Below are 25,461 nucleotides of genomic sequence, written 5' to 3' on the forward strand. Positions count from 1 at the left end.
GAAAAATCCAAGAAAATGAGATATCTGAGAGTCTCAGTCTAACAACCAGAGGCTCCTGGCCTCCTGCTCCTTCATCATTGTCCCTAAAAGAGGCTATACACCAACTCCATTTTCTAAAGTAAAAGCAAAGAAAACTATCTGAATTGGTCTCAGTCTATAGTAAACCAATCACTACCTTAGCTTCAATATCATTTTCAGTCCATATCATTCATCATAGTTACTCATTTTGAAAGGAGCGTGTGTATTGGCAAAGAAACATAAAAGGGAAAAACGAGAGCCAAAGTAAAAAATCTGATCCCTTTTCCTCTTTTTCTTTCTCTTTCTCATTCTCCATAGAAAGTTGAACAACCTTCCCATGGCTCCTCCTCTCTTCTATTATCATCTATCTGTATAAAGAAAACTCCATTCTTCATCTCTAAGCTCATTCATTACCTGCAACAATCCAAAACTATCCCGACAACTCCAAATTAATTCCACCACCAATTTTCACCAATGCTGCTCAGGAATTCCATTTCCAGCACCAAGAGGTTTATTAGCAAAACCCTTGGCAACCTGAAGAACCTATTTTCTGCTGGTAGCTACCAAAAGCTACCCAAGTCCCCTGCCATCTATAATGCCTATAGTAGTTCCATGTCTACTAGTACTACTGCTCATGTTAGTGATATGAATATTTACGACACAAGCAGTCACAAAGACTTCACAGATCAATGGGATAGCAAGAGACAAAGCAACAACAAGAGATTAGTTATTTCCTCGCCTGGCCAGGAAGATCATAAAGTGGTTCGAAGGAGAGATCATGAGGCATGTGATCTGAATAATAACAAGGTCATGCCAAAGAGAGTGGCGGAAAGTAGAACTATGGTTTCCAAAGAATTGAAGGAGCTGAAAAGGGTTTGTTTGGTGGCTGAGAAGCTGAAGGAGTTGGAGATGTTGGATATAAGCAATGTGGATCATGTTCTGGATGTACAAGAAGTCTTTCATTACTATTCTCGCCTCACTTGCCCTGCCTATCTTGAAATTGTGGACAGGTTTTTCATGGAAATGTGTACTGAATTCTTCGGTCCAGCATCAACTGCAGGAGGAAGCAAGAAATCGAGGCAGAGGACTTCTTTTAGAGTATAATCAATCGGACGAGTGAAGAAGTTTTCTTTTGTCAGTTGTTGGCTGTAAATTCTAGTGAGCTTCTACTTGTTTATGGTACTGAAGCTCTTCATTCTTGTTGTAGTTTAGTGTTCTTGTTTCATAAACTTGCACCTGTGGTTGTTGAGATTTGTTTGCCTGTGGTGAGGTTATTGATATCACATTCATCTTTGATTCAATACGACAGTAAACTCAACTTACAACGCTCTGAAGAATTTGATTGAAGACATTTGTAAACAATATGCTACCAAATTTTAGTATCTTGTTTTCTTTTGTTCAGTATTACTATTCTATATCTTTCCATTCCCTGCCTCAATTATTGCCTATACCTTTTACCGCTAAAGCTTTTCCAGTCTGACTTAAACTTTGGATTCTGCATGATGAAGCTTTAACAAGAGAGAGTCATAGAACACAAATATATTGGAAGCTTTAAATTTTGATCCTACATCAATATTCTGCCCTATCCTTTATATTAAATTTGATTCAGCAACCGAGTATATACATACTTGATACAAATAAAACAGAAAAGAAACAGAAGACATCGATCATTGATCAATTTTCATGTTTATGTGAAAGCAACAGTCGAACACAAAAGGCAGTAGCAATAATTTACTAATATACTATTAAAACCTTGTTGAAACTTGCAGCAAAATTAAGCTGACCCATCACCATAATAATCTTCTGATTTTCACTGAATTCTCTCGCAGATCAACATGTTATGTGAGGGCTTAAATAAATTCCATAACGAGGATGAGAATCCCTCAGAAACCCTAAACAAATGGCATGATGATTATCAAAAAAGCTATGAGCTCTCTGACCAGGCCGACACAAAAGATTGATAGCCTGGACTTGTTAATTGCCTTGCGCTCTCTTTGATTGTTGGGCCTGAGTCATTTAGTAACGAGGCTTTTTTTCAACCCCTTCCTTCCGTTCCTGGCACTCCACTCCTTTAAATTAAATACCAGCACAACACACATCCTACGTTACAAAGTATAGCAGTGGGGAAACTTTTCAAATAACCACAGTTTTTTTATTTTCTATTTTATTATATTTATCAACTACTTTTTTGGCCATATTGATTAGAACTATAGTAAAATATTTTAATATATGACACTCATTTCGATAATAAAAAAATTGTTTTGGCTAGCAAGCCCTCTTATGGTTATAAGAGTTGAGTAATTATCTCATAAGAGTATAGATTATACAAAATTCTAAGTTGTTAAATTCCGAAGTGAGAAAACCGAATAATGAATGTACGTATTAGCTAGGGAATAAGATGATCGACCATTTAAAACTACATTTGATTTTCATTTCATATTTGTACGAGCACGTATCTTGTAATAATTCTAATTTGAGGAGGGACGTGGAAATTTGGTCTTGGTCGTTGAGGAATATCTTGTTATTAGGTGTTGTAGAGGGTTTCTGTTGTAGTCGAAAAAAGAAGAAGTAGAAGAAGAAGAAAATATTTCATCAGCAGTCCACCATGGTGCATTACAAGTTGATAATAATGTCTTTTTTTTCTTTGGTCTGAAGTTATAATGTCTTTTCTAAGAAGTGATTTTGATGTCTGAGGTTGAAAATGCGGCTAATGAAAAGTACCAAAGAACGAAATCATCAAAATGGTGCACGTACAGTGATTACAGAATCTAGGATCTCCCCAGCTCCCCGCTTGAAGTCTTTAACTTTGGTCGATGGTGGTGGATCCCCGAATTTCCAAACTGAATTCTTTCCTAGTTGGAACCCCAGCAACATGGAATCCATAATGCACGAGGTTTTGTTGTTTCATTGCTAGGGTTTGAAGAAGATTCGCCTCTAGAAAAAGAAGCCGCTCCCGAGTGGGTACTTTGAGAAGTTTGGAGTCTCCCCCTTAAGCAAATCTGCAGATCTCTTTAAACATATGCATGCAAGCTTCTCTCTGGCAACTAAAATCTCCACAGTAGTAAAGAAGGCATCTTTTTACTTGCGTCTGTGTCAAGGTAGTGCATCTCCTAGCACTGTTTGAATTGACCATTCATGAAGCAAAGCATGCTCTTTATCACTTTAGCCAAATCGCCAAAATGTACCGGGATGCATTTCACTGCTGGGTTAATGGTTTATATCATAATAAGTATAAACATAGTCCACATCATGCATGAGTTGACGAGCACACGCTAGCTAGTTAGATAGTTCTTCTAGATGTACTACTTAATTTGTAGTTAAAATGATTGATTTTACTTGAGACGATGTTTTCAGACGGAAAGCAAAACAAACAGTATCATAATTATTATTTATTATAACTTTTAGAACTTCATATTTGAAAATTGTCGCATTAGTATCTCAAGTTTATATTTCAAATTAATTTTAGTTCTTTTTATCAATTAATATCATTAGTGATTTTATTTCTCACCAATTTATAAGGGCATTTTTGTTACTTTATTTCCCACTGATTTCACTTAGTTTATAACTAGTATTTTCTACCATAACCAATTGTTATACATGTATTTTATTTTTCTTTTGAAATATTTAAATGTCTATGATAAAGTTTTTTTAGCATATTATAATAACAATATGATTGTTAGTTGATGGAAATATATAATATGAAATATATGCTGGTTTATTTTGTAATTGCGAACTTTAGCTTGTTTGTAATAGTTGTGGAAAATGAAAGATGCTTATTAATTTTATAATGAAATGATATGAATTAATCAACTTGTTTCTTTAAAAATATATATAAGTTAAAATTTGAGGGAAATGAAAGATGAAATCAGAGGGAAATGAAGTGAAAAAATTTCCCTTAAAATTAGTGGGAGATAAAGCCACTAACGGTGTTAATTAACAGAATGAACTAAAATTATACTGAAATATAAACTTGAGGTACTAATGTGATAGTTTTAAAATTTGAGGTACTAAAAGTTAGAATGACCAATAATTGAGGTAGTGTATGTTGAATTCTCCTTTTTTGGAAAATGTATTAATATCATGGGTTTCACTAAATTTTGTTTAATAATTAGAGGTAATCAAGGCAAAAATTATGATCTTGGCCCCTTTAAATTGAAATTTTTACCTTAATCATTTGTGGTAAACACAACATTGTAATAAAGTACCTCAATTAATTGCCTTAAATTACCTTGGAATTCAATAATATTCATAAGATATTTAAAGGAGAATGTTAATATAACTTTGAAAATCGACAAGTTTACCTTTTTTAAGGGAATGAATTAACTTGATTTGGCGACAACGTCATGCACGACCACAATGATCAAATATGAGAGATTCTCATACAAATTAAACTTAAACAGAGCAAATAAATGTGCAACAACACACTTATTAAACAAATCAAAGTTTGAAATAAAGTCCAACAAGCGAACAAAACTAAAAAACCAAATGTGAAAAAAGCAAAATAAAACTACACATACCCTATAATCATCAAAGCACCCAACTCGAGCCTATGTCATCAACTGAGTACTCTACATTGGATGCTTCCAATACTAGAACTAGTCCTAAGTGAAGTATGTGGGGAAAAACAATAAACCAAAAACTACCAGGCTTTATCACAAAGTCCAATAGGCTAGCCCATTGCCCAAGCTCAACAAGCCTCACCCTAACTTGTTGTAAGATCAAGTAAAGAAGCTTCATTGGCTGGCACTAGTGTTGTGCCCGCCTCTGGCGTACGAACTCATTCCTCCACCATCGCAAGAGCAAAAACTAGATAAAGGTGATGCCTCCTTGAATTCTGGTGCCGTCGACTTGGTTCTCAAAGGGAAAAGACAAGGACAACATATTGTGTATAGCAGCGGCGCGACTGCCTGCGTCCAAGCATAAACAAATAAATCTCAGACCCAAACAATAATTGGTCATTGAGGTCCGATTCGGTAACAGTAGCCTACCCCACCACTGAGAAGTTAGGTCCTCATCGACTCCGTCAAAGCCACCACTTGATTCAAACTCCGCTCAAAACAAAGGTCAAATGATCCGTCGCCGAACTAAATCCAACGAAATCGCCGCTCAGTCCCCGAACAGCCTCTTACCAGAACTTGATTACCATCCCTGTCCGGACGATCCACGCCGAAGCATCCTGTTGCAGGTGAGTTCGGTGACCGTTGTCGCTCTATCACTCAAATCCCTATAGAAGGTTTTGGTATCGCTCCGAGAAAACTTAAGCCTACATAAGGAATATTTGGAATAATTTATCGACAATTTACCTTTTGTTATATAAAACATTTTGTGTATATTGAATTTTGTAGCAACTTTTGTTATAATAAAATAATATATTATGAACTTAATATTTGCCCCCTCAACAGAAAGTTATAAGTTCCACCACTATATTCAATATATAGATTAACGTCTAGCTTAGCTCAAACGACTATTGTTCTTGATTTCCAAGCATACACTAGGCCAAGCAACATATGTTAGGTTAAGTGTGGTTCGGAGGATTGAAGTGACATATGTTTTTGTATATGTCATCTCAATATAGTCATGAAATCAAACTATTTTCAAATGAAAAATGGGCAATATTCATGCGACTTATATATGTCGTGTGAGTGTTGCTCTTAATTATAGGAAAAGTTTTAAGTTGACAAAAAAGAAGAAGCAACAATTAGTCGACATTTATATGCCGTCTGATATATATACGACCTTCTTTTGCTCAGTTTTTGGAGGGATAATTTGACACTTCTCTCTCTCTCTCAAACTTGTTGCCCTAGAGTTTCTAGATATGACGACATATATCTGTCACTTAATCATACAAAAAACTAGCCCATTTTTTTGGAGGGATATATCTCTCTCAAACTTGTTTCCTTTAAGCTAATTAGTACAAACGCTTGTTTGTTAGATAGGACGACATATTGATGTCGCTTAATTGTATAGAAAATTTGTCGTTTATGTTTTTTGAAGGGATATTTCCCTCCCAGAGCTTGGTGCCCTAGAGACAAGTTGTTTAAATAAGTTGTGTAAGATGAAACCACATATATATGTGATCTTAAATTGTCCGAAAAATTTGACCTAACTTAAATAAAACTAAGGCGCAGCATTCGAATTGATTGACTAAAAAAAATTAAACCGTGTTGAAACAAACCCTCAAGTTGATCTCATTCTCTCTGAAACACTCACAACTCTCATTCTCTTTGAAACACTTTAAGCTCCTCTCACAAACCGACACCCAGCTCCTCTCTGAAACACTTTCATCTCTCTCATCCCTGTGCTTCTCTCTCTTACTCTCACAAAGAGAGGAAACCTTATTTCTCATTTTCCCTTCTCCTTCTGTCACACCTCTATTCTTTTTCTTCATCTTCCCCAAACTTCCTCTTCCTCTGCCACTGCTGAGAACTTGACCTTCAGCCACCAACTCAACTCGCCACCACCACCGTCAACCCCACCACCGAATTCCCTATCCAAAACTGAGCATAAACTTATAAGCATCGGAGACACACATCACCTCCGAACCTCTCTACCTTCACCAGCCACCACTCCTCCAATTCAGGCAGTTCCTTGACATAACGTTGTTGTCGCCCTGCCTCAAAGATGAAAAGGATTGTAAACCAGAAGCACGGGTATCCACCAAGGCTAGGAAGTCACCCCAGCATCACCGACGGAGCTCTAAGCTTCTTGGTCTTTGATTTCCAACTTCGGGCGACGTTCTGGCCTTCTCATCACTATAATTGGGCTCGGTATCTCTTGTATAGTAGAATCTCTAATCGTATCTCTAGATTTGACCAGCTCTGCCGTCGTTGCTGCTGCACATCCACCGCTAGCTCCGACTGTAATGACCCGATTTTTCAGAAACCAATTATTTGATTTTTTTTAGAAATTAATGAGTTTGTAAAATTATTAAACCGCATTTGTTTCGCTTCGCGACGTTGTAAAATCGAAAATGAAACCGTCTTCAGAAATCTAAATCAGAAAAACGTTACGTTTTCGTGACGCATTAGTCGACTTCTACTCCGTCGCTCGTTTCTGAAAACTTCCTTCACAAAAGTTGTAGGGCTCATCGATACGAGTTCGTGGGCACGTCACGCGTCATAATCGGACGTCGTGCCAGAAAGTTATTAACGACGGAAGTTAGTTTTCGATTTTAGAAGTGGGTATAAAAAGGGAATTTTAGAGATTATGGTTTCCATTTTTGGAACCCCTCTCACCTGCCTCCCTTTTTCTCTCTCTTCTCTCTCTCTCTCCCCAATCTCTCCCTCTCTCAGAAAAACGTCGCCGCCGATCTCTCTACTTCGAGTGACGTGACCCTCACTGCCAGTCTCTAGGCTGTCGCGAGCTCGACTCCTCCCTCTCCCGGGCAAGACACGACCTCCCTCGCCGCCAAGAAGCCACGCCGACCTCCAAGGATTTCTGCAACAAACTCGCCGATGTCCAAGCTCTCCTCCGCCAAAGCTAGGGCATGAGGCAAGCACTCTTCCACCGCTCTTTGCCCTTGATACCACCTGCGATCGGAGGGGGACTCGAGATCGCACCGCCCTCACCAAGAAACCGAGCATGGTCGGTCCAAGCCTCACCGACAAGTTTCGGTGGTTCCAAGGCGTGAATTAGGTTAGGGTTTGATTAATTTGATTGTCGAGATGCTTGTTTGTGAATTTGTGGTTGATTTGGAGTGATTTTGGGGAAGATCAGAGGAGGAGGAGATGGAGAAGGTACTGCCGCCTAGAACGGCGCGGGTGGGTGCGTTAGGAGGGTAAGAGGTGGCCCTAGGCCGTGGGAAGGTAAAGAAGAAGAGAAGAAAGAGATTTGGGCGGCGGTGGGTAAGCCACGCGCGCCAGTTTGTGCGGCGCGTGAGCTCCACGCGCGGTCGCCAGAGGTGGCGCGTGAACAGTAATTTTGTAAAAATGTGATTTTTCTGTACGGTGAATGTAAAAAATAATTTACGTATAGTAAATATAAATTTATTTTAAGTATAGTGTATGTAAAATTATTTTACGTACAGTAATTGTAAAAACATTTTTTGAAGAGTAAATCGGTAATTAATATTTACTGAAACAGTATTTACGATAAAATAGTACATGACTGTACATAATACGTATATAGTATGTACTCTACATGAATACGTAATTAATATGTATTTGTACAATAATATGTGAATAGTAATTTCGTGAACAATAATTTCGTAAAAACAAGAAATTGGTGAACAGTAAAACATTATTATTGTTTCGGCATTTAAGGTTTTACGTAACGCTTCTAAATTCACTTCTTATCTATTCTAGGTGATCGACACAACAAGTAAATAATTCGATTTCAGAATTTTGGAAATTACGCTCAGGAATATAAGGTGAGTAAAATCTCACAGGGACGAATCTACCCTTGCGGAGATTCATAATTTCACTTAATTAAAAAGAATGAACTATGATATGTATATGATATAGTGGATGTGTGTATGTGTATAATTGGTAAAATATGTATATATATATATATATGGTTTGCTATATTATATACTGTCATAATTTTTGTTTGCAAATAAGTTCATTTATGGCATTGATATTTATTTATTGAGCATGTCACTTGGTTTTGTATGACAATATGTGAGGATTGTTCGTACGTGGTTTTAACTTGAGTTATATTAAAACATTTGTTGTCTTCAGACATGTTGGCATGTCAGAATCTAGCCTTGGTCGGGCGACAGTTACGATACAGTTAAAGCTCTAGTTTGTCTGCCGGTGTACTGCATAAGAGGTAACATATGGGTTATCGGCTTATGAGTACCCATATTTTGGATATTGGGTAGCAAGTGGTTGCTTAATGTCGGGCGGCGTACTAACATGAGGGGTAACAGAGGTGTACCAGCGCTCATGAGTACCCGTATTATAAATGTATTTGGGTAAACAGAGGGGTTACCTGATTTCTCATGAGCACATATATTTTCAGATATTATTGGACAACCAGATGGGCCGTCAAATGACTCATGAGTGCATTTATGATTAATGCTTTATGTATTTTCTTATGTATTTATTTGCGAGTTATATTGTTGTTTTACTCATACGAGCTGCAATGCTTACCGAGTTTGTGTTTACAATACCGGTGCACCTATTCGATGGTGTATGGGATAATTCCGCAGGTGTGGATTAGCGGAATCGACGGATAACTCTGAAGATTTTGAAGTTGTTTTATTTTATCTTGTGTAGAAGATTGAGAGGGTTTTTACATTTTCATTTGATATAATGCTTGAATTATAAAGTTGGTTTGTAATAATCAATTTAACTGAGTTGTACCATGAACTCAGTAATGATCCATTGTGACAGTAAATGATTTCGATTTATTGAGATTGTTTTAGAATTTTCATGGCTTCGAATTCGAGTTTCATACTCGAAATTTCGGGGTCGTGACACCAATGGTGCCTAGGTTTTACATAATTACTTTGTGTCAGGTAATTTCATGTTACCTCTTAAATTTGGAGCTTCTGATCTAGTCGTTTGGTTTAATAATAATTGATAGGAGCAAAATTTCCATAACGCGAGGCAGTTGAGCTTTTGAATTTTTTTAGTGATAGGATTACATTTATGTTTTCTTATTAATAGTATTGATGTGTCAAAATTTGCTTGGAAGGGAACGAGTTGTGCAACGAAGTCATACAGGCTAACTGAACTTATGCCAGCTGAGATTCAAAACGGTGAGCATTTGTTTATTATCGTGTCTTAGTTGTTCCTTGAGAATCTGAAACTATTGCGGATGTGTGTTAATGAATGAAGTGACTAATTAATTAGAGATGTTATACTTGATCTGGTCAATCCAGTTGTAGATGATATTCATAATAGCGGTGTTGAGGCTGTAAGGGAGTATGTATTATATTTTACTAATGAACTTATGTTTTATATTTAAATTTTAGAGGCGTTAGACTTGATCTTTTATTCTATTTTCTCATACAGCTATATTGCAAAGTTTGACGAAGTTGAATTAGATAAGATAGAAGTATATGAGCTTCCAGATCCAGAGGTATATAAATGTAGACATGATTTTAGATACAAGATATCCTTGGTTATTAAGTATTTCTTTATTGCATATATAACTATGGATAAATATATTGTTGTCAAAAAAAAACTATGGATCAATATATATTTCTGAATTGGTCAAACTAATAGTTTCCTCATTTCAGCTTGATCCTTCAATTAAAGAAGCACTAGAAAAGCACCCGCGCTTTGCTGCGGGTTTAATTGCATAACATAAATCCGATACCCTCTCTGATATGTTTAATGATTTGCTATTTAATCAATGTAGATCTTACATTTTGATACGTCCAATTAGAAAGGAGAAACACAATAGCTCGGAATTGTAACAAAACAATAGTTTGTTAATCAATGTAGATTTAGAATTTTAATACATTCAATTTAGAAAGGAGAATACAAACAGACAAACAAAAATTAAGATTCACTATCCACGCCATAAACCATAGATTCGCATATACTAATATAGAAATAACTAATATTAGAAGTTTAGAACCAATTAAATTGTTTCGCGCTAAACTTCCGCAATTTTATAAGTTCCTTTCAAAATCCCCAAGCTACATCAAGTGAAATCTTCTTATTACCACCTATTACTAATATAGAAACAACTGATATTAGATGTTTAGAACCAATTAAATTGTTTCGCACTAAACTTCCGCAATTTTAAGTTACTTTCGAAATACCCAAGCTACATCGAACTATGCATCAAAAATGAATTAGACCAGCTAAAAATACTGTATATACATTTTGACATCTACACTTCGATTGTCTCATATAATGACAATCATGGCAGATATTAGTTCTTAAGTCCAGTACATGTCTGTAAGAACAATGCACGGCTTAGCAGACATAAACATGGCACTCACCAGTTCTCATGTAGCCACATTTTAACACCAATCAAAAGCATACATCATACCTTTAAGTTCATTTGTTTTGGAATTTGTCTAATTTGTACTTGAAAAATTTAAACAATATGTGAGCCATGGATTAACCATAAATTACATCAACCACACACAATAGTACACAATAAACATGCAAACACATTTCAAATTCTTCAGAGTAGAAACTGCCCAACATTGGCTTTTGTTTGTAATCTAGCTTGTGAAGAAACTATACTACAAAAAGTGTATTCTATATTTTGAAAAATTTGCCTATCAACTACAAACTACAATACCATGAAACAAAATCGAGTAAATGCTTGTCCTAAATTTAACTTTCAATTCATTTCAAAGTAATGTGTATGCCATACATTCCTAAAATATGCAAAATAGTAGAAAATATGGTAATTTTTAATTTTTAATCAATATAAGGGCAAGTTTTAATTATTTATTTAAGGGGAATATTGCAATTAACAGAAAATGGAGGGCAATACAGTAATTTCGACGGTGAGCCGAGCCGAGCTGGTACTGTTCAGATGTCATAACCGTATTTAACATAAAAAAGAGGGTAAAATAGTAATTTCGTCCGAGCTTAACTACAGTGCGGGGAACAGTAACTCAAAAATAATATATAGTAAATTTGACGTGGCATATGACAATATATATGCATTGCATTTTGCTCAGAAGTCAGATGAGAAAACTTGTCACATTTTAGTTTACATTTCTCTCTGTACACATTTATTTGAAGTATTCCCACAGATTTTTGAAGTACTTCTAAACTTGTCAGGGAGTCAAATGTAAACGTGTGGCAAGAAGCAGCAAGAGGAACTACAGTTTTACCTTTTACTGCTATGATGCTGGCAGTTGTAAGTGATTGTACTTCTTGAAAGTTTAGAGGTATTTTAATAGACCATACACATTTAAAATTCAATACACCATACACATGTTGGTAATAGTGTTCGAGGAATGTTTAGATGCAAAATCTATAGTTCAGTTGCTCAGCAGTTTTGATGCTCCCCTTGGTATACTTTCTGTACATTTAGTTAATTTGTTTGCGTCTTTGTGTTGAAAGAAATGAATTGTTTAGGAGTAACCAAGTGCATTTGAGCTTTGGTAAAAATGTGGAAGTTGTTTCATGAAATTTCCAAACTCGTTGAGAGTTTATATGTTCGATTTTTGTTTAGAAACAAACTTCGACGTCATACTTATCTTGGTTTTAATGGAGAGATACAATGTATAGTCAGGCGTGTGAAACACTCTATGCAATTAGATACTTAGTGGTGCATTACTTAAAAGAGTAGTAGCATCACTTCTATAAGAGTTGTTTTGACCATTCGTGAAGCTGTTTATTTTGTTCTTCCTATGTCTTCCTTATAAGGATGTGACACGTGAAATTTTGTATTTGATTTCTATTTTTCTTGGTTTGTTATTTCTTGGACTTTGGAGTTTGAATATCAAATTATTTAAACATAAGATTGAACCTTGGTTTGTTACAGGATTTTATTGTATAAATTCGGGTTTCATTAGCTGAATACCAATTTACTCTGGCATGGGACATTTACATTCGCAAAATGGTTAGTTCAAAACAAGCCATTGATTGAGAGACGACGTTGCATTGAACTGGGCAGGTATGTTTCAATGCTTTGACATCTATTTGTCACTAGAATCCTCCACCCCTTGGCCTGGCATGGACAAGAATACTTGAATACTACTTTTACTTCTCTTTTGCTTTGACGTCGGGCCTCCTGAGTAAAATTTCATTATGTGGTGGATACTCTCTTTGTTAACTATATAAGTTTTACCTTTTTTAAGGAAGGATTATGTTGTTGGTAATATGAAATATTCCCATATAATATCTAGAAGTTTTACTCACATGTTTACGGTTAGACTGATTTCTCAGGAAAACTTTGCAAAGATGTATGCAATGTCTCTTCTCATCAACCCTAGTATCAATGTAATATTACTGTTTTCTATATGTCAGCTTCTACGCGGAAAGTGCATCTCTAATTGTGTAAAAACATGATATGTTGAATTCAGTGACGAATTGAATCTTAACTCATTGGTTTTGCTATTGAGTTTTTTTCACCAACAGTCCCTCAACTCTGGTGTATCTACCAATGTGATACCTCAACTCTTAATCGTACCAATGTGATACCCAGACTCTAGTATTGTTATCATTGAAGTACTTCCGTCAGTTTTTTTCAACTTCTTCGTCATCTTGGTGATGTGGCAAGTACGTGAGGCCCACAAAGAGGGTTAAAAGACAAAAATTAGCCCCATATGAGAGGAGCAATGTTTTTCCCGCCCTTTACCTTGAGAAAGACACCCAAAAATTTCAATTTTAGCGCCACTTTTCCCTCCCTACTCCTTAATTTGTGTCTCTTATCTAAACTAAATAACTACCGCCAACCAGTCGACCACAATCTGATAAAACCTAGATCAATCTCATTTTCTCTTTTTACCCTAGCACTTGTTAAACTAACAGAATAAATATAGAAATTTATATGGAACATCTCATTTCCACAATCTCATAAGAATATAGAAACGCATAACTTAACGAAATTCAAATACATGTTTAAGTACCATTAGTTATTACAAGCAAAAATCATGGCAGATCAACATAAAAGGTGGCAACTAATGGTACTTAAACATGTATTTGAATTTCGTTAAGTTATGTGTTTCTATATTCTTATGAGATTGTGGAAATGAGATGTTCCATATAAATTTCTATATTTATTCTGTTAGTTTAACAAGTGCTAGGGTAAAAATAGAAAATGAGATTGATCTAGGTTTTATCAGATTGTGGTCGACTGGTTGGCGGTAGTTCTTTAGTTTAGATAAGAGACACAAATTAAGGAGTAGGGAGGGAAAATTGGCGCCAAAATTGGAATTGTTGGGTGTCTTTCTCAAGGTAAAGGGCGGAAAAAACATTGCTCCTCTCAGATTGAGTTAATTTTGTCTTTTAACCCTATTTGTGGGCCTCACGTACTTGCCACGTCACCAATATGACGGAGAAGTTGAAAAAAACTGACGGAAGTACTTCAATGATAGCAATACTAAAGTCTGGGTATCACATTGGTACGATTAAGAGTTGAGGTATCACATTGGTAGGTACACCAGAATTAAGGGACTGATGGTGAAAAAAACTCTTTTGCTATTCCACCCAGTGTTCTTTATTCATATTGTACTACATAACTATTCAAACTGCTTCAGATAACTTTTTAGTTTCCTTGCTTGGTTAGTTAATTCTACCAAAGTAGATTTATTTATTGGCAGTGGAAATGGCCCTTTGGCCATTTTTCTATGAAGATTGTGTAATCTTGACATCACTACATCAGACTATAATGATCAAGAAATTGAAGAGAATATATCTTACAACTGCAGGGTAAATGGAATTGCGCAATTGCCCCTGCACTCCCTCATATAAAGCGCGAGTTCTGACATTAAAGCCTTAACCACTGCAGAAGCTAAATTTTGTGTCTGATTGCCTAAATTGAATGTTGTATGTTCTCTTTTGGTTTGAACTTTAATTGTTCCTAAACTGTTGGACAAAATTTTCACATCAAAAGGACATTATGCGCTTAATGCTTTAGAACTTGTTAGAGTACCTTTTATGGTTTTGTCAAAGCCGATTAATGCTAATTCAATTTGTTATGATTGTATCTGTTCCTTTTCTAAATTCTGATTTATTGTTGTACATAAAATAGTTTTAAAATTGGGTAGCTTCTATTTTGCAGGTTAGCATATATATATAGTCCTTATCCAAAGTGAAATTCACTCTGAAATTACAGAATGAAATTCTAATTTTTGCACATTTTTCGGTCAAATTTTTTCACCATAAGTGATTCAATATTTAGGTATGCTATTCAAGATCATCTCTACAAAATTTAATCCAATTCGGACATTCCTAAGGTATTGAAATTAGATTAAATTAATGAACGAATTAAAGCTGTTCAACGTGAACCGTTCATGTAAATCTCGATTTTGAAAGCTCAAACCATTGTTAAATTGGATGAAATTTTGTAGAGATGATCTTGAATAGCATACCTAAATATTGAATCACTTATGGTGAAAAATTTGACCGAAAAGTGTGCCAAAATTAGAACTTCACTCTGTAATTTAATAGTGAAAGTTCACTCTGGATAGAGACTGTATATATATATATATATTCAGTTTAGAATATGTACTTTTGGGAAGACAAAAATGACATATATATGTTATTTTCACCTAGATAAAAGCAGTATAAATCTTTACAATAGATGTCATCTTTATGTTACTCAAAAAACACAAATGTGTGATCTAAATGCCAAAGCAACAATACAAACTAAAATTATATGATGTCTAAAAGAGACAACAATGACAAATATATGAACAGAAATCAAATGTTATATGTTGCCATATCAATAGTCACACGACATATACATAAATAAAAAACGAGTTACAAGGACATTATATGTCGCTATGGTTGCACTACAACGATATATATTACATTTATCTACAACTCAACAACACTTATTTATCGTCTAAAATGCACAACCACGAAAAATATTGGTCGTCTGTAACTCATCAAAGTGACGTTTATATGTTGCTAAAGGACTTCTTAACCAACCATAAAAGAGCTTCAGGCAACCTATAACCTTATGTCACCTCATGTTAAAATCCACATATGTCGCCTAGTAGCCTGTCGTTGTTAGGGCTATTAGGAGACACAAAACTTTTTTCACATATGTCGCCTGATATTACCTTAAGCGATGCATATATATATGTTGGCTAATGGCATGGTCATAATAACAACAGGCTACTAAGTGACATATTTGAATTCAATCAAACGACACAACAAATATGTCGCTTAAATACATAATTGGTCTAGCGATAACTTGACATTGGTCTGATAGCAATATGCTTAGAAGGAAAGTATTGATGAGTAGGCTACTAGCTAAGGTTAGTATTACTACAATTCTTGATCGATCTCCTGCTTTGGGAATATCTCATATCCTAACATGTGTAGAGATGAAAATATGATTGAGCAAGACAAGTTGAAGTTTGCGATCGAACTTGTGGTGGTCCATATTATAATGCTCGAAGGAAAGAGCTAGCTAGGTAGTTCGAGAATAAGGTATAAGATGGAGACGGAATATATAAATCTACGTGTCCAAAGTAATGTGGAGTAGTTTCTCAACAAAAAAAAAGTAATGTGCAGTACTAGTCTTCGATCAGTACTCATGCCTCTGACGACTCGTCTTTGTTCCTACTTCCTACTCACTCTCACGCCCTCTCTGCGGCTGCATGTCTTGCCCTTTTCACTCTACGTAATTACGTGCTTACTCCCTCTTTCCCAAACTCACAGATTCACAAAAATTACGTTTCTTATTTTCTTAGGATTTCAATTAGCATGGAAGTAAATATTCCTGAGATCATACGTTCGATAGCTAATAAATTTGGTGACGGAGATGTGGTTTAACTAATGAGATGGGAAATATGGTCCTGCATAAATTTGGAACACTCAATCAGACAGTTTGTATAATAAATATAATTGGACCACGAATCATAAATTAGAACTACACAGTAAATTGAAGAGATGATTGAGAGCACAAATAAGTAGATGGAATGGATGGAATAGATAGTTCTAAGTAGTCTTTGGAAGAGATGGAGCTGAGGCAGCATGTGCAGCATGTGTAGGTACACTGAGGTCTGAGGGAAAGCTGTGCCTGGAGAGCTACCCCATATAGTGTACGCCTGGATATCACGTGTTATCTGGACCATTTTCCATGTCCTAATTTTGAAGGCAAGTAGCCAAGTACGTACCCAAGGTGGTTGAGCTAGCTCGTCTCGCAGCTCCAGCTAGAGCTGCCAGACTTTCGATCGATCAGTTGTTCTTGAATTATTGGAAAACTGACTTGTCATCGATCGATCAACCACGCTAAGCATAACAAGAGTTCATATGATGCGAGTCATGCGACTACTATCGAGTTCATCCATCAAACTTAGAGTTTAGAGGACAGAGTTATCGAGTTTACTTGATTTATAAATAACTTTTATTACCTTAATGGATCACTCATGTTTCATTGAATGAAACTTAGATATGTTAGATGAAATGATCAGACATTCAAACATGATCGAACTCGATGGGAAAATAGTCGGCAGCAAAAGTAGGAGATCGAAGTACTTAATCAGTGGGTCGACTTAAGATTTGGCATTATGGGATGTCATGGGCCATAGCCGCCAGGCAATAAATAATTAGTAGGGCATACTGATGGTCCTGAATGATTGGGATTTTACCCTAGCCTCTTCCTAAGATGTGATCTCTGTCTCTCTCTGTCTCTTTCTCTCTCCAAGGGGCACTGGCACTCACTCATGCGTGAAGCTAGCTGATGAAGATTCGGTTTTGTATATATTTGTTGCTTCTGTTTCATCAATTCCAATCGGTCGGAATAATACCCGCCAACAACAAATCTTTATACCCTAGCTAACTAATACGTACCCGGCCTCGATCATTCTACCAATATTCTGCTTGTCATTGTCAAATACATGTATATATGATATTACAATGCTACACATCAGTTTTCTCCTAAATATTCACTTTAATGTTCATGCATGCTAATTAGCTATATATCGATCATGTAAAAATATTAACTGCGTACTTTTTTGAACCTTCAATATATCCGCTATTGCAACAAAATTAACTTATTTACGAGCATGAAGAGTTTTCTAATCGTTAGCCACAAGTGAAACTATACGTACGGAATATTTACTTCGATTCTCATTTCAGAGAATTTTCTATCATTACGCGTGACAAATATGCTAAAAAAATCACGCTGGATCAATTATATGAAGTAATGTTATTTTGTGTTCTTTTTTCTGATTGAAGGATTCGTATTTCTTGTAAAAGTAAGAAAGATTGGTGTTCAAATATATTGATATCCGAAGAAGATGGTTCTGCCGCTTATAAGAAAGTAAGAAACAATGAAGAAATTAGTAAAATGGGCTTGTCAATCGTGTACACAAACGATAATAATTTAGAATCATTCACGATCATTACGAAATTTATCGATATTCAGCATTGTTGCTCATCTACATAATTAATTTTCAACATTCAGGCATGACACAGAACTTCTGATATCGATCACCCAATAATTGTCATAAATATTAGTCGACCCACAACTGTTGACAATCGGTCAAGTTGTGGTGGATGTATGTTCATGAAGATGATGAAGAACTAGAAAGAAAATAAATGGTGGTCCGAGTAATTGATCGGTCGATGAGGATATAAAGGGAGGCTAGCTTCGATGAGTCCTAATAAGACAATAAGGATAATAGTTAATGCATCAGTTTGGATCATCAAACCTAATCTCCCCAGATCGATACAGATAGATCGATGAGAACCTGATAATGGCCACTTAATCGATCCTCTTCGTTTCTATATATATGCGAACTTTTCTTTTGCGTAAAGGGCTTTAGTTTCTCTTTTATTTTTTGAATCACGTACGTTTTTACTTTCTGATTTCCTGGCCCCGGAATCAGATGCAGAATGCATGGTCCCTAGGTCTTACTCCATCAGCAATCAGCAGTTGAATGTTCTCCATGAAATACTGTATATATCCTTTGTTTTGCATGGTTATTCTGAATAAATATCTCGTCTGATCATAAACAACTTAAACAGTATGATGATCACCTCACCATACTGATGCCGTGGGTCAAAACATTGGTGAAATATAGATCATAATTTCTATAATACACCAGGACATCACAATTCCAAACAAAATGCAGATATATAATTTACATTTCATACACCACCGTTTTAAACCAGATACAAAAGTAACCAAATCTTAACACCCCCAAGCTAATATGTTCATCGATCCTAGCTAGCTAGCTAAAAAAGTAACAATATACAAGATAGTGAAGATACACCCAAATTACCCCTCCCTCCCAAAAACTAAACTTTTCTAAATCCGACCTCCCTAAGTACTTCACTTGCATGATTAGAAATGTCCCACAACTTTTATTCTTCTTTTGTTTGTTCCTCTTGCACTTTAAAGGGACCTTGATTAATATAGTTCTTTAATCTACATTCTTTGAAGGACGAGCGAGCTAGGGTTGTGCTAGTGGACAAGCACAAGCACAAGTGACCAAGCGGGGCATGATGTGGGTGGCCTTCTCTGCTTTCCAGCGATACTCGATGTCTTCTGCAATTCTCTTTGCATCCAGAGAAGCCCCTAGCAACCCACGCTGTGTAAACCCCACAGAATACAACCCGCTCTCCCCTTTCCATCCGTTTGGAAATGCCTTCCGCGGCAATCCATCTTTTTTATTAAACATGCTCGTTTCCTGATAATGAAGATATTAAAACCTACGATAAGAGTTCTCATCAAAACCCTAAAAGATATCAGTAACTCCACAGCTTAATTAGGTACTTAATTAAACAAAGCATGTTATCGTATATTGTCTACCTTCAACCATGACATCACATTACTTCTGTAACCTGTTGCCAAAATTATGGCGTCGAAACTCTCCACTTTTCCGTCTACGAACTCCACGGATTGATGTTTTACTTGCTTTATCGCCTTGCGCACCTATTAAGAATTGAGAATTTGACTAGTAGTGTGACTAACCACATGCATTAGCCAACACTAATGAGATAATATCGTTCTAATAGAGTTCGTGGCCTGACCTTGATATCACCACTTCGGATCTTAGCGACGGTTCCAACATCGAGCACAGGTGTCTTGCCGGAGACGGACTTGAGCTCGAGAGGGCCACGCTGAGGACGGTTGATTCCAAAGCGAGTTGTGTCGCCAAGCAGAAAGCGTGAGACGAGAAGCAAGAAGCGATCCACAAGGCGCATGGGAAACCACTTGAGCAACCACATCGACAGCCCAAAAGTCGATATTCCCAGTATCTCTTGCGGCAAAATGTGCACCTGCAAAAACACCAAGGAAAATTAAAGAAAGTTCCTATTTTCCAAAAGCATTAAAGAAACAAAAAAAGAAAGGAGTAATAATATACAAAGTTGAGCTCAGTCGAGGTCATGCTTTGTTCTGAGTTGAGTTTTCTGTCTTCTTTAATTAGTTAGTCTGATGTACTGACTGGGTTCCTTGCAAATAGCATATATATATGTATAGCTAGGATTTAAGATTTTCTCTCTGTTTCGTTTCTGAAATGACCCATAGATCTTGCGCATGCAAACGAAATCCAAGAAAGTAGCCAAAGAGAGACAGAGACTCCTTCATTATAAATACATACTAGCACACTAACTTGGTCTGAGCAAGCTAGTAAATTAGGTCAACAACAACATGCATGCCAAAATTAATTATATATACTGATTTTATGCTCAAAGCAAGAAGAAACTTTTTAGGTGTGGAGGTGTCTTAATTAGCTTATTTAATTTTAGCAATTACCTCTTTTCATAAAAAAGTGTGGTCTATGTCTAAATCAAGTAAAAGATTTTGTTGCTGTAGAAAAGCAAAGAAACTTAAATATGGTATTAGACTAGGTTTGAGTCTAATCATCTAGCTTGGTGGACACTCTTAAATTTTTCATTGTCAAATCTATTTCAACTATTCAGTATACAGTGTACCAGTGATAGAATGTAACTTATGTACGTGAGCAGATCAAGTATGATGAATATGAGGAAGAACTCGACCCAGAAAATTGTACACTTGACACAAACGAGTGAAAAGACAACCTAAATTTAAGTCGAGTAGTGTGCTCACCGAATCTTTAACCACAAGTGAGGGCTTTGCATTATAGTTGCAGAGATCCAAGCAAACCTCCATGCCTGAATTCCCACATCCAACAACTAAAACCTTCTTTCCCTGGAACAGCTCGCCGCTCTTGTAAGAGCTCGTATGAACAATGGTCCCACCAAAGTCACTGGCTCCTTCAAACTCCGGCACAACCTCCTCGGCATTTTCTCCGGTGGCGACTATCAGCCACTGACAAACGTACTCAATCTCCTCCTCTGTTTTCAACCCCAAAGTCTTAACCAGCCAAAGACCGGAGTGACTGTCGTACTTGGCACTCACCACCGTCGTGTTGAAAGCCGGCTTTAGATCAAAACGCTCTGCGTAAGCCTTTAAGTAACCAAGGAACTGCTGTTTGGTCGGGTAGGTTGGGAAATCTGCAGGGAATGGCATGAGAATGAGCTCGCAGAACTGTTTTGGGAGATGAAGACGGAGACGGTCGTAAGTCTTCAGCTGCCATAACGAAGCTATGCAGTTGGCCCTTTCGAGGATTAAGCTCGGAATACCTTTTTCCTTCAGACAAGCTGCGGCGGCTAGGCCGGAAGGTCCTGCTCCCACTATCACCGGTCCGGGAACCCATATACGCCTTGTCGTTTTGGCATCTGCCATGTCTGTTTTGGATTGGAAATGAATCAAAGGATCATGTACTCGTTTTCCTTCCAGCTCCTTCAGAAAGTCCATATATGATCGAACACCGAGCAGTGCGGCGGAGTGAGATTAATCGCTGCTCAACAGGGATTCAGGGTTTAGCTCGGGTTTTGGCCGGGTAGAGACTGTGAGTGAATAAAATGATAATGAGATGGCCGAGTGTAAAGAGGGTATGGTAGTTTTTTGTTCTGATTCAAATGAAGAAGAGGCAAAGAGTTTTGGAGGGCGAAGGAGTTAGCGAGATGAGTTTTGCTAACAAAGGTAGTAAAATGAGGAAGTAAGAAGGTATGTTCTGGTAAGCGTCTGAACTCCGAGAGCCGAGCTGACGTGTCAAATGGCTATAGGGTCACAATAATGGTGTCACTGATCTCCGTCAAACTCAACTGTTAAAAAAAGCGGAGGTGCCGGCAATGCAGCGAGCCTCGTCGGTGGAGGGAGAGCGTTGGTGGAGTCGTCGAGGTTGATGAGGGCGTTGGCAATCCACCGACGGCTCCGTCAGAGTGTTGGACCTCCGTGACAAGGAGCACTCCACCATCATCTACGAGAGCTCCGAGCCCGACACCCCCTTGGTCCGTTTGGGATGGAACAAGCAGGACCCAGGTACATGGCCACCATCATCATGGATACCGCCAAGGTCGTCGTCCTCGACATCTGCTTCCCTACGCTTCCCGTCGTCGAGTTGCAGAGGCACCAGGCCATCGTCAATACCGTCAGATGCCGTCTATAAAAAAGCCTCTAGGCTCTCGGAGAATAGGCGCTTGACAGACGGTTCCAAGTAAGAATTCATAGACAGGATTGACTTGGGGTCCAATACACACCTATATATACTAGCCTGCTGGGCACAGTGGACATTTATAAGACATAATAACTACCGTTAACCAACACCCAACTTCTTCTCCTTTCAAAAACACCCTTCTCCACAGAGAGAGAGAGAGAGAGCAAACATATACAGTTATGAACCATACATGCATGGTCAACCAATAGTTTCGAGATGGGTGGATATTTTAAGTGACTAAGTGTGGTTTGGAGATTGGTGCAAGGCTTGATGGACCACATATGCTATGCTGAAGGGAATTTTCCTTTTCTTTTAAGGAAATCATATTGACCCGAATGATCGATATTTCCACCTAGCCGTCTAATACTGCTAGCTTTATTAGATGCAATATATATTTGTGAAGCCTCTTTTGACCCTCTCATACCTTAGAGATTGAGATGGTTCATGATGGAGAAATTAAGTAGAGAGTGAGGGACAACTGATCGGGTAGCTAGTTATGACCACACGAAAATATTGAATTGAGTCGAGAAATATCATCCATTAATTAGAACGAGAATCAGATACATATGTAATTAATCTCACAGTATGTATCATTTTTCTTATACATTTTCAGACATGACTGCATATATTCTAGAAATTGACTGCATTAATCTATTATGCATATATACACGCGTGCCTTTTTTTTTGTTAATTCAAGAATATATGCATGCCTGCATTAGATTAGTGTAATCTCTAAAAATTTCAACTTCACATATATAGTTGGTGTTCGACATAACCTATCTTTTAGTCTTTCTTTTTCTTTACAATAACTTCCTAAATTGTTATGATAGAGTCTATTTCCTTATGCAAAAGGGAAAAGAAGCATATTGAGGACTCGCCGATTTACAAATTAACTAACTTCAGTAATTGGGGCCGGGAGAGATTTCTTTGTGGGAGGACGAGTGAGAATGAAAGCAGGCTATTTCAAGTTTGAAGTTGTGATTGCCTTGTCACAATTGCATGCAATGACCACAATAGGGATCGGATCACTCGTTCTCCATGGCTTTTGAAGAATCTCTTTTTTAAAGCTATTGTTTGTTTTCCCTCATCAACTGACCATATTAAACAGCATAGCTCATGGTGTGTGTGTGTGTCTATATATATGGAATCTTCCTCCCTCCCCGTCCAGATTCCTCTCGATCCCTTGAATATGCTTTGCTGTGCGAACACCAAGTTTAGCTTCCACTCTTTTTCTTTCTCAGTTTCTTGGTGATTGTAATTTTCACGATCTAAGTACGAAAAGACGGAAAAGTAGCAAATGCTCTCCCCACGGTTAGGACATGATCAGGAGTTCAAAACACCCATCGCAAATCTATTGGCTATTGCAAAACCAGTTGATAAAGACAATGTAACATATACTGGCAATTAATCTTTTCGTACGGTAGTTTATATTTTCTTTAGAGCAATTACATTTGATAGCTATTGTACATGTTACCCTAATCTTATTAAAATTATTTATATTTTCGTCAGGAATTTGATCCAATTAATTTATCAGTGAGGCACAATGAGGATGCCGTTGATAAGTATAATCTTAATTAAACATTAAATCCAAATCTGATCTCATTTTCACAGTAGGACAACAATGACATTATCGTGCATATAATCTTTAACATTATAAGTATGTCATTACTAGTAGAAATTGTTGGAAATGAGATATCTCACAATTGTAACATAAGAAGTGACAAATAAAATAAAGCTTATAAGTATGTAGATAATACTCAATTGTACCGAGGTCTTTTGCGATTAAAACCTAACACATGTGAGGTGGCTAATTTAGGACAATATTGGTACACTTTGTCCACGGGCCACGTTTTGTCGTTGTTTAACATGGTATCAGAGTGAGTCTCTATCCAGTTGCGCTTCCAATCTGTCGTAAGCCCGAGTTTGATGCCACTTTGTCATAAGCCCGAGTTGGGTGCAATTATCATGTCATCGGAGAGTTTCCGATTGGATGGCCACCAAGTGTCGTTGGTTACTAGACATTGGTTTATTTCATCATAGTATGTGGGATGTTAATCTGTCACATGCATACCTAAAAATTAGGTTGCATGTATTTTTTCCAACACATGGGATATATCACATCTAAGAAGTAACAAATAAAATAAACTTTATAAATGGGTGGATAATACTCAATTGTACCGATACATTTTGTGATTAAAACTCAACACCTATAAAGTGACTAAGTTGAGATAGTATCGATATATTTGGTCCATATGCCACTTCTCGTCATTGTTTTAACATAAATGACATAGTTCTAATGTGATTGATGTTATCGTGCATGTGATTCGATGTCTCAATTTCAACGACTCAGAAATGGAATGTCACCGAGTCAACTTTTATATACCCGAACAAGTACTACTTCGCAGTGAAATGCCAAATCTTTGAGGGTTTCATGCATGGAGAACATCATTTTGTCAATCTCAATCTCATCTCGAGCGAATTAGTACACTCATGATCTAATTCCATCAGTCTCATGAAGAACTCAAAAGAAGCAACCAGTAATTTAATTTCGGACCATCATTCGTGGCCATCATCATCAGTCATCACTGAACCTCACACTTGTTCACCGTTCACTTCATGAGGAATATGAGGACAATACAGCATCTGAATCCGTACACATTGATTCTAGTCGTTCTAGTGTAGCGGCATATTGTAACAACCCTAAAAATTTCAAGCTTAAAAACTCAAAATTTCAAAGTCGTTAAACACCAAACAATTTCAACGAATCGAAATCATTTAAAATGCCACAGCGGATCATCTCTGAGTTCAAAATACAACTCAGTTAAACCGATTATTACAACCCAAATTATAATTCAATATTATAACAAATGGAATTGCGTAATCCTCACAACAAACTCACAAGATAGTCACACAAAATCCTCACACAAGCTGGAGATAAATAACTTCAAGTCCTCTGAGCGGTCCGTCAATTCTCGCTAATCCACACCTGCGGAGTTATCCACTACACCATCGAATTGGTGCACCGGGATTGTAAACAAAAACCCGGTAAGCTTTACAGCTCGTATGAGTAAAATGAAAATATAACTCGCATATTAATATATATACGAAAATCCACAAATGAAACAAATATAAATGCACTCATGAGTTAATGGACGTCCCATCTGGTTGTCCCAAAGAAATATGAAAAGAAGCGCTCATGAGAAATTAAGTAACCATTCTGGTTACCCAAATGCATTTATAATACGGGAACCAAGAACGCTGGTACACATCTGTTACCCCTCTCGTAATACACCGCCGATATTGGATAGCCACCCGCTACCCAACATCCAAACAATCTGAGTACCCATGAGCAGATAACCACCCGTTAC

At 37.0% G+C, this 25,461-nt stretch overlaps 2 protein-coding genes across 3 annotated transcripts; one reads left to right on the plus strand and one right to left on the minus strand.

Annotated features, from left to right (window-relative positions):
• The first annotated feature begins 492 nt into the window (after window positions 1–492).
• LOC126793172 (uncharacterized) lies at window positions 493–1,122 on the plus strand. The gene has a single exon (XM_050519622.1). The coding sequence runs from the start codon at window positions 493–495 to the stop codon at window positions 1,120–1,122; it is 630 nt and encodes a 209-aa protein (XP_050375579.1).
• A 17,679-nt stretch (window positions 1,123–18,801) lies between these two features.
• Window positions 18,802–21,635, minus strand: LOC126782917 (indole-3-pyruvate monooxygenase YUCCA2-like). 2 transcript variants are annotated; one of them, XM_050508275.1, is made up of 4 exons: window positions 20,641–21,635; window positions 19,599–19,847; window positions 19,378–19,500; window positions 18,802–19,255 (listed from the first exon to the last, which is right to left on the minus strand). In XM_050508275.1, exons 1-4 carry the CDS (start codon window positions 21,349–21,351, stop codon window positions 19,019–19,021), a joined length of 1,320 nt encoding a protein of 439 aa, XP_050364232.1. In that variant the 5' UTR covers window positions 21,352–21,635; the 3' UTR covers window positions 18,802–19,018. The 2 variants fall into 2 exon arrangements, with proteins under 2 accessions (XP_050364232.1, XP_050364239.1); XM_050508282.1 differs by having other exon boundaries at window positions 19,135–19,303.
• Between the last annotated feature and the right edge of the window lie 3,826 nt (window positions 21,636–25,461).

Source organism: Argentina anserina, chromosome 1, assembly GCF_933775445.1.
Source record: "Argentina anserina chromosome 1, drPotAnse1.1, whole genome shotgun sequence".
Taxonomy (NCBI): Eukaryota; Viridiplantae; Streptophyta; class Magnoliopsida; order Rosales; family Rosaceae; genus Argentina; species Argentina anserina.

Bases quoted from the DNA above. Each gene is read 5' to 3' on its own strand.
- LOC126793172 (XM_050519622.1), top strand. From the start codon at position 493: ATGCTGCTCAGGAATTCCATTTCCAGCACCAAGAGGTTTATTAGCAAA.
- LOC126782917 (XM_050508275.1), bottom strand. From the start codon at position 21,351: ATGGACTTTCTGAAGGAGCTGGAAGGAAAACGAGTACATGATCCTTTG. The intron at 19,848-20,640 runs GTGAGCACACTA...GTGTTTTTGCAG, and splicing joins CACTTGTGGTTAAAGATTCG to GTGCACATTTTGCCGCAAGA. The intron at 19,256-19,377 runs GTAGACAATATA...CTTCATTATCAG, and splicing joins ATGTGATGTCATGGTTGAAG to GAAACGAGCATGTTTAATAA.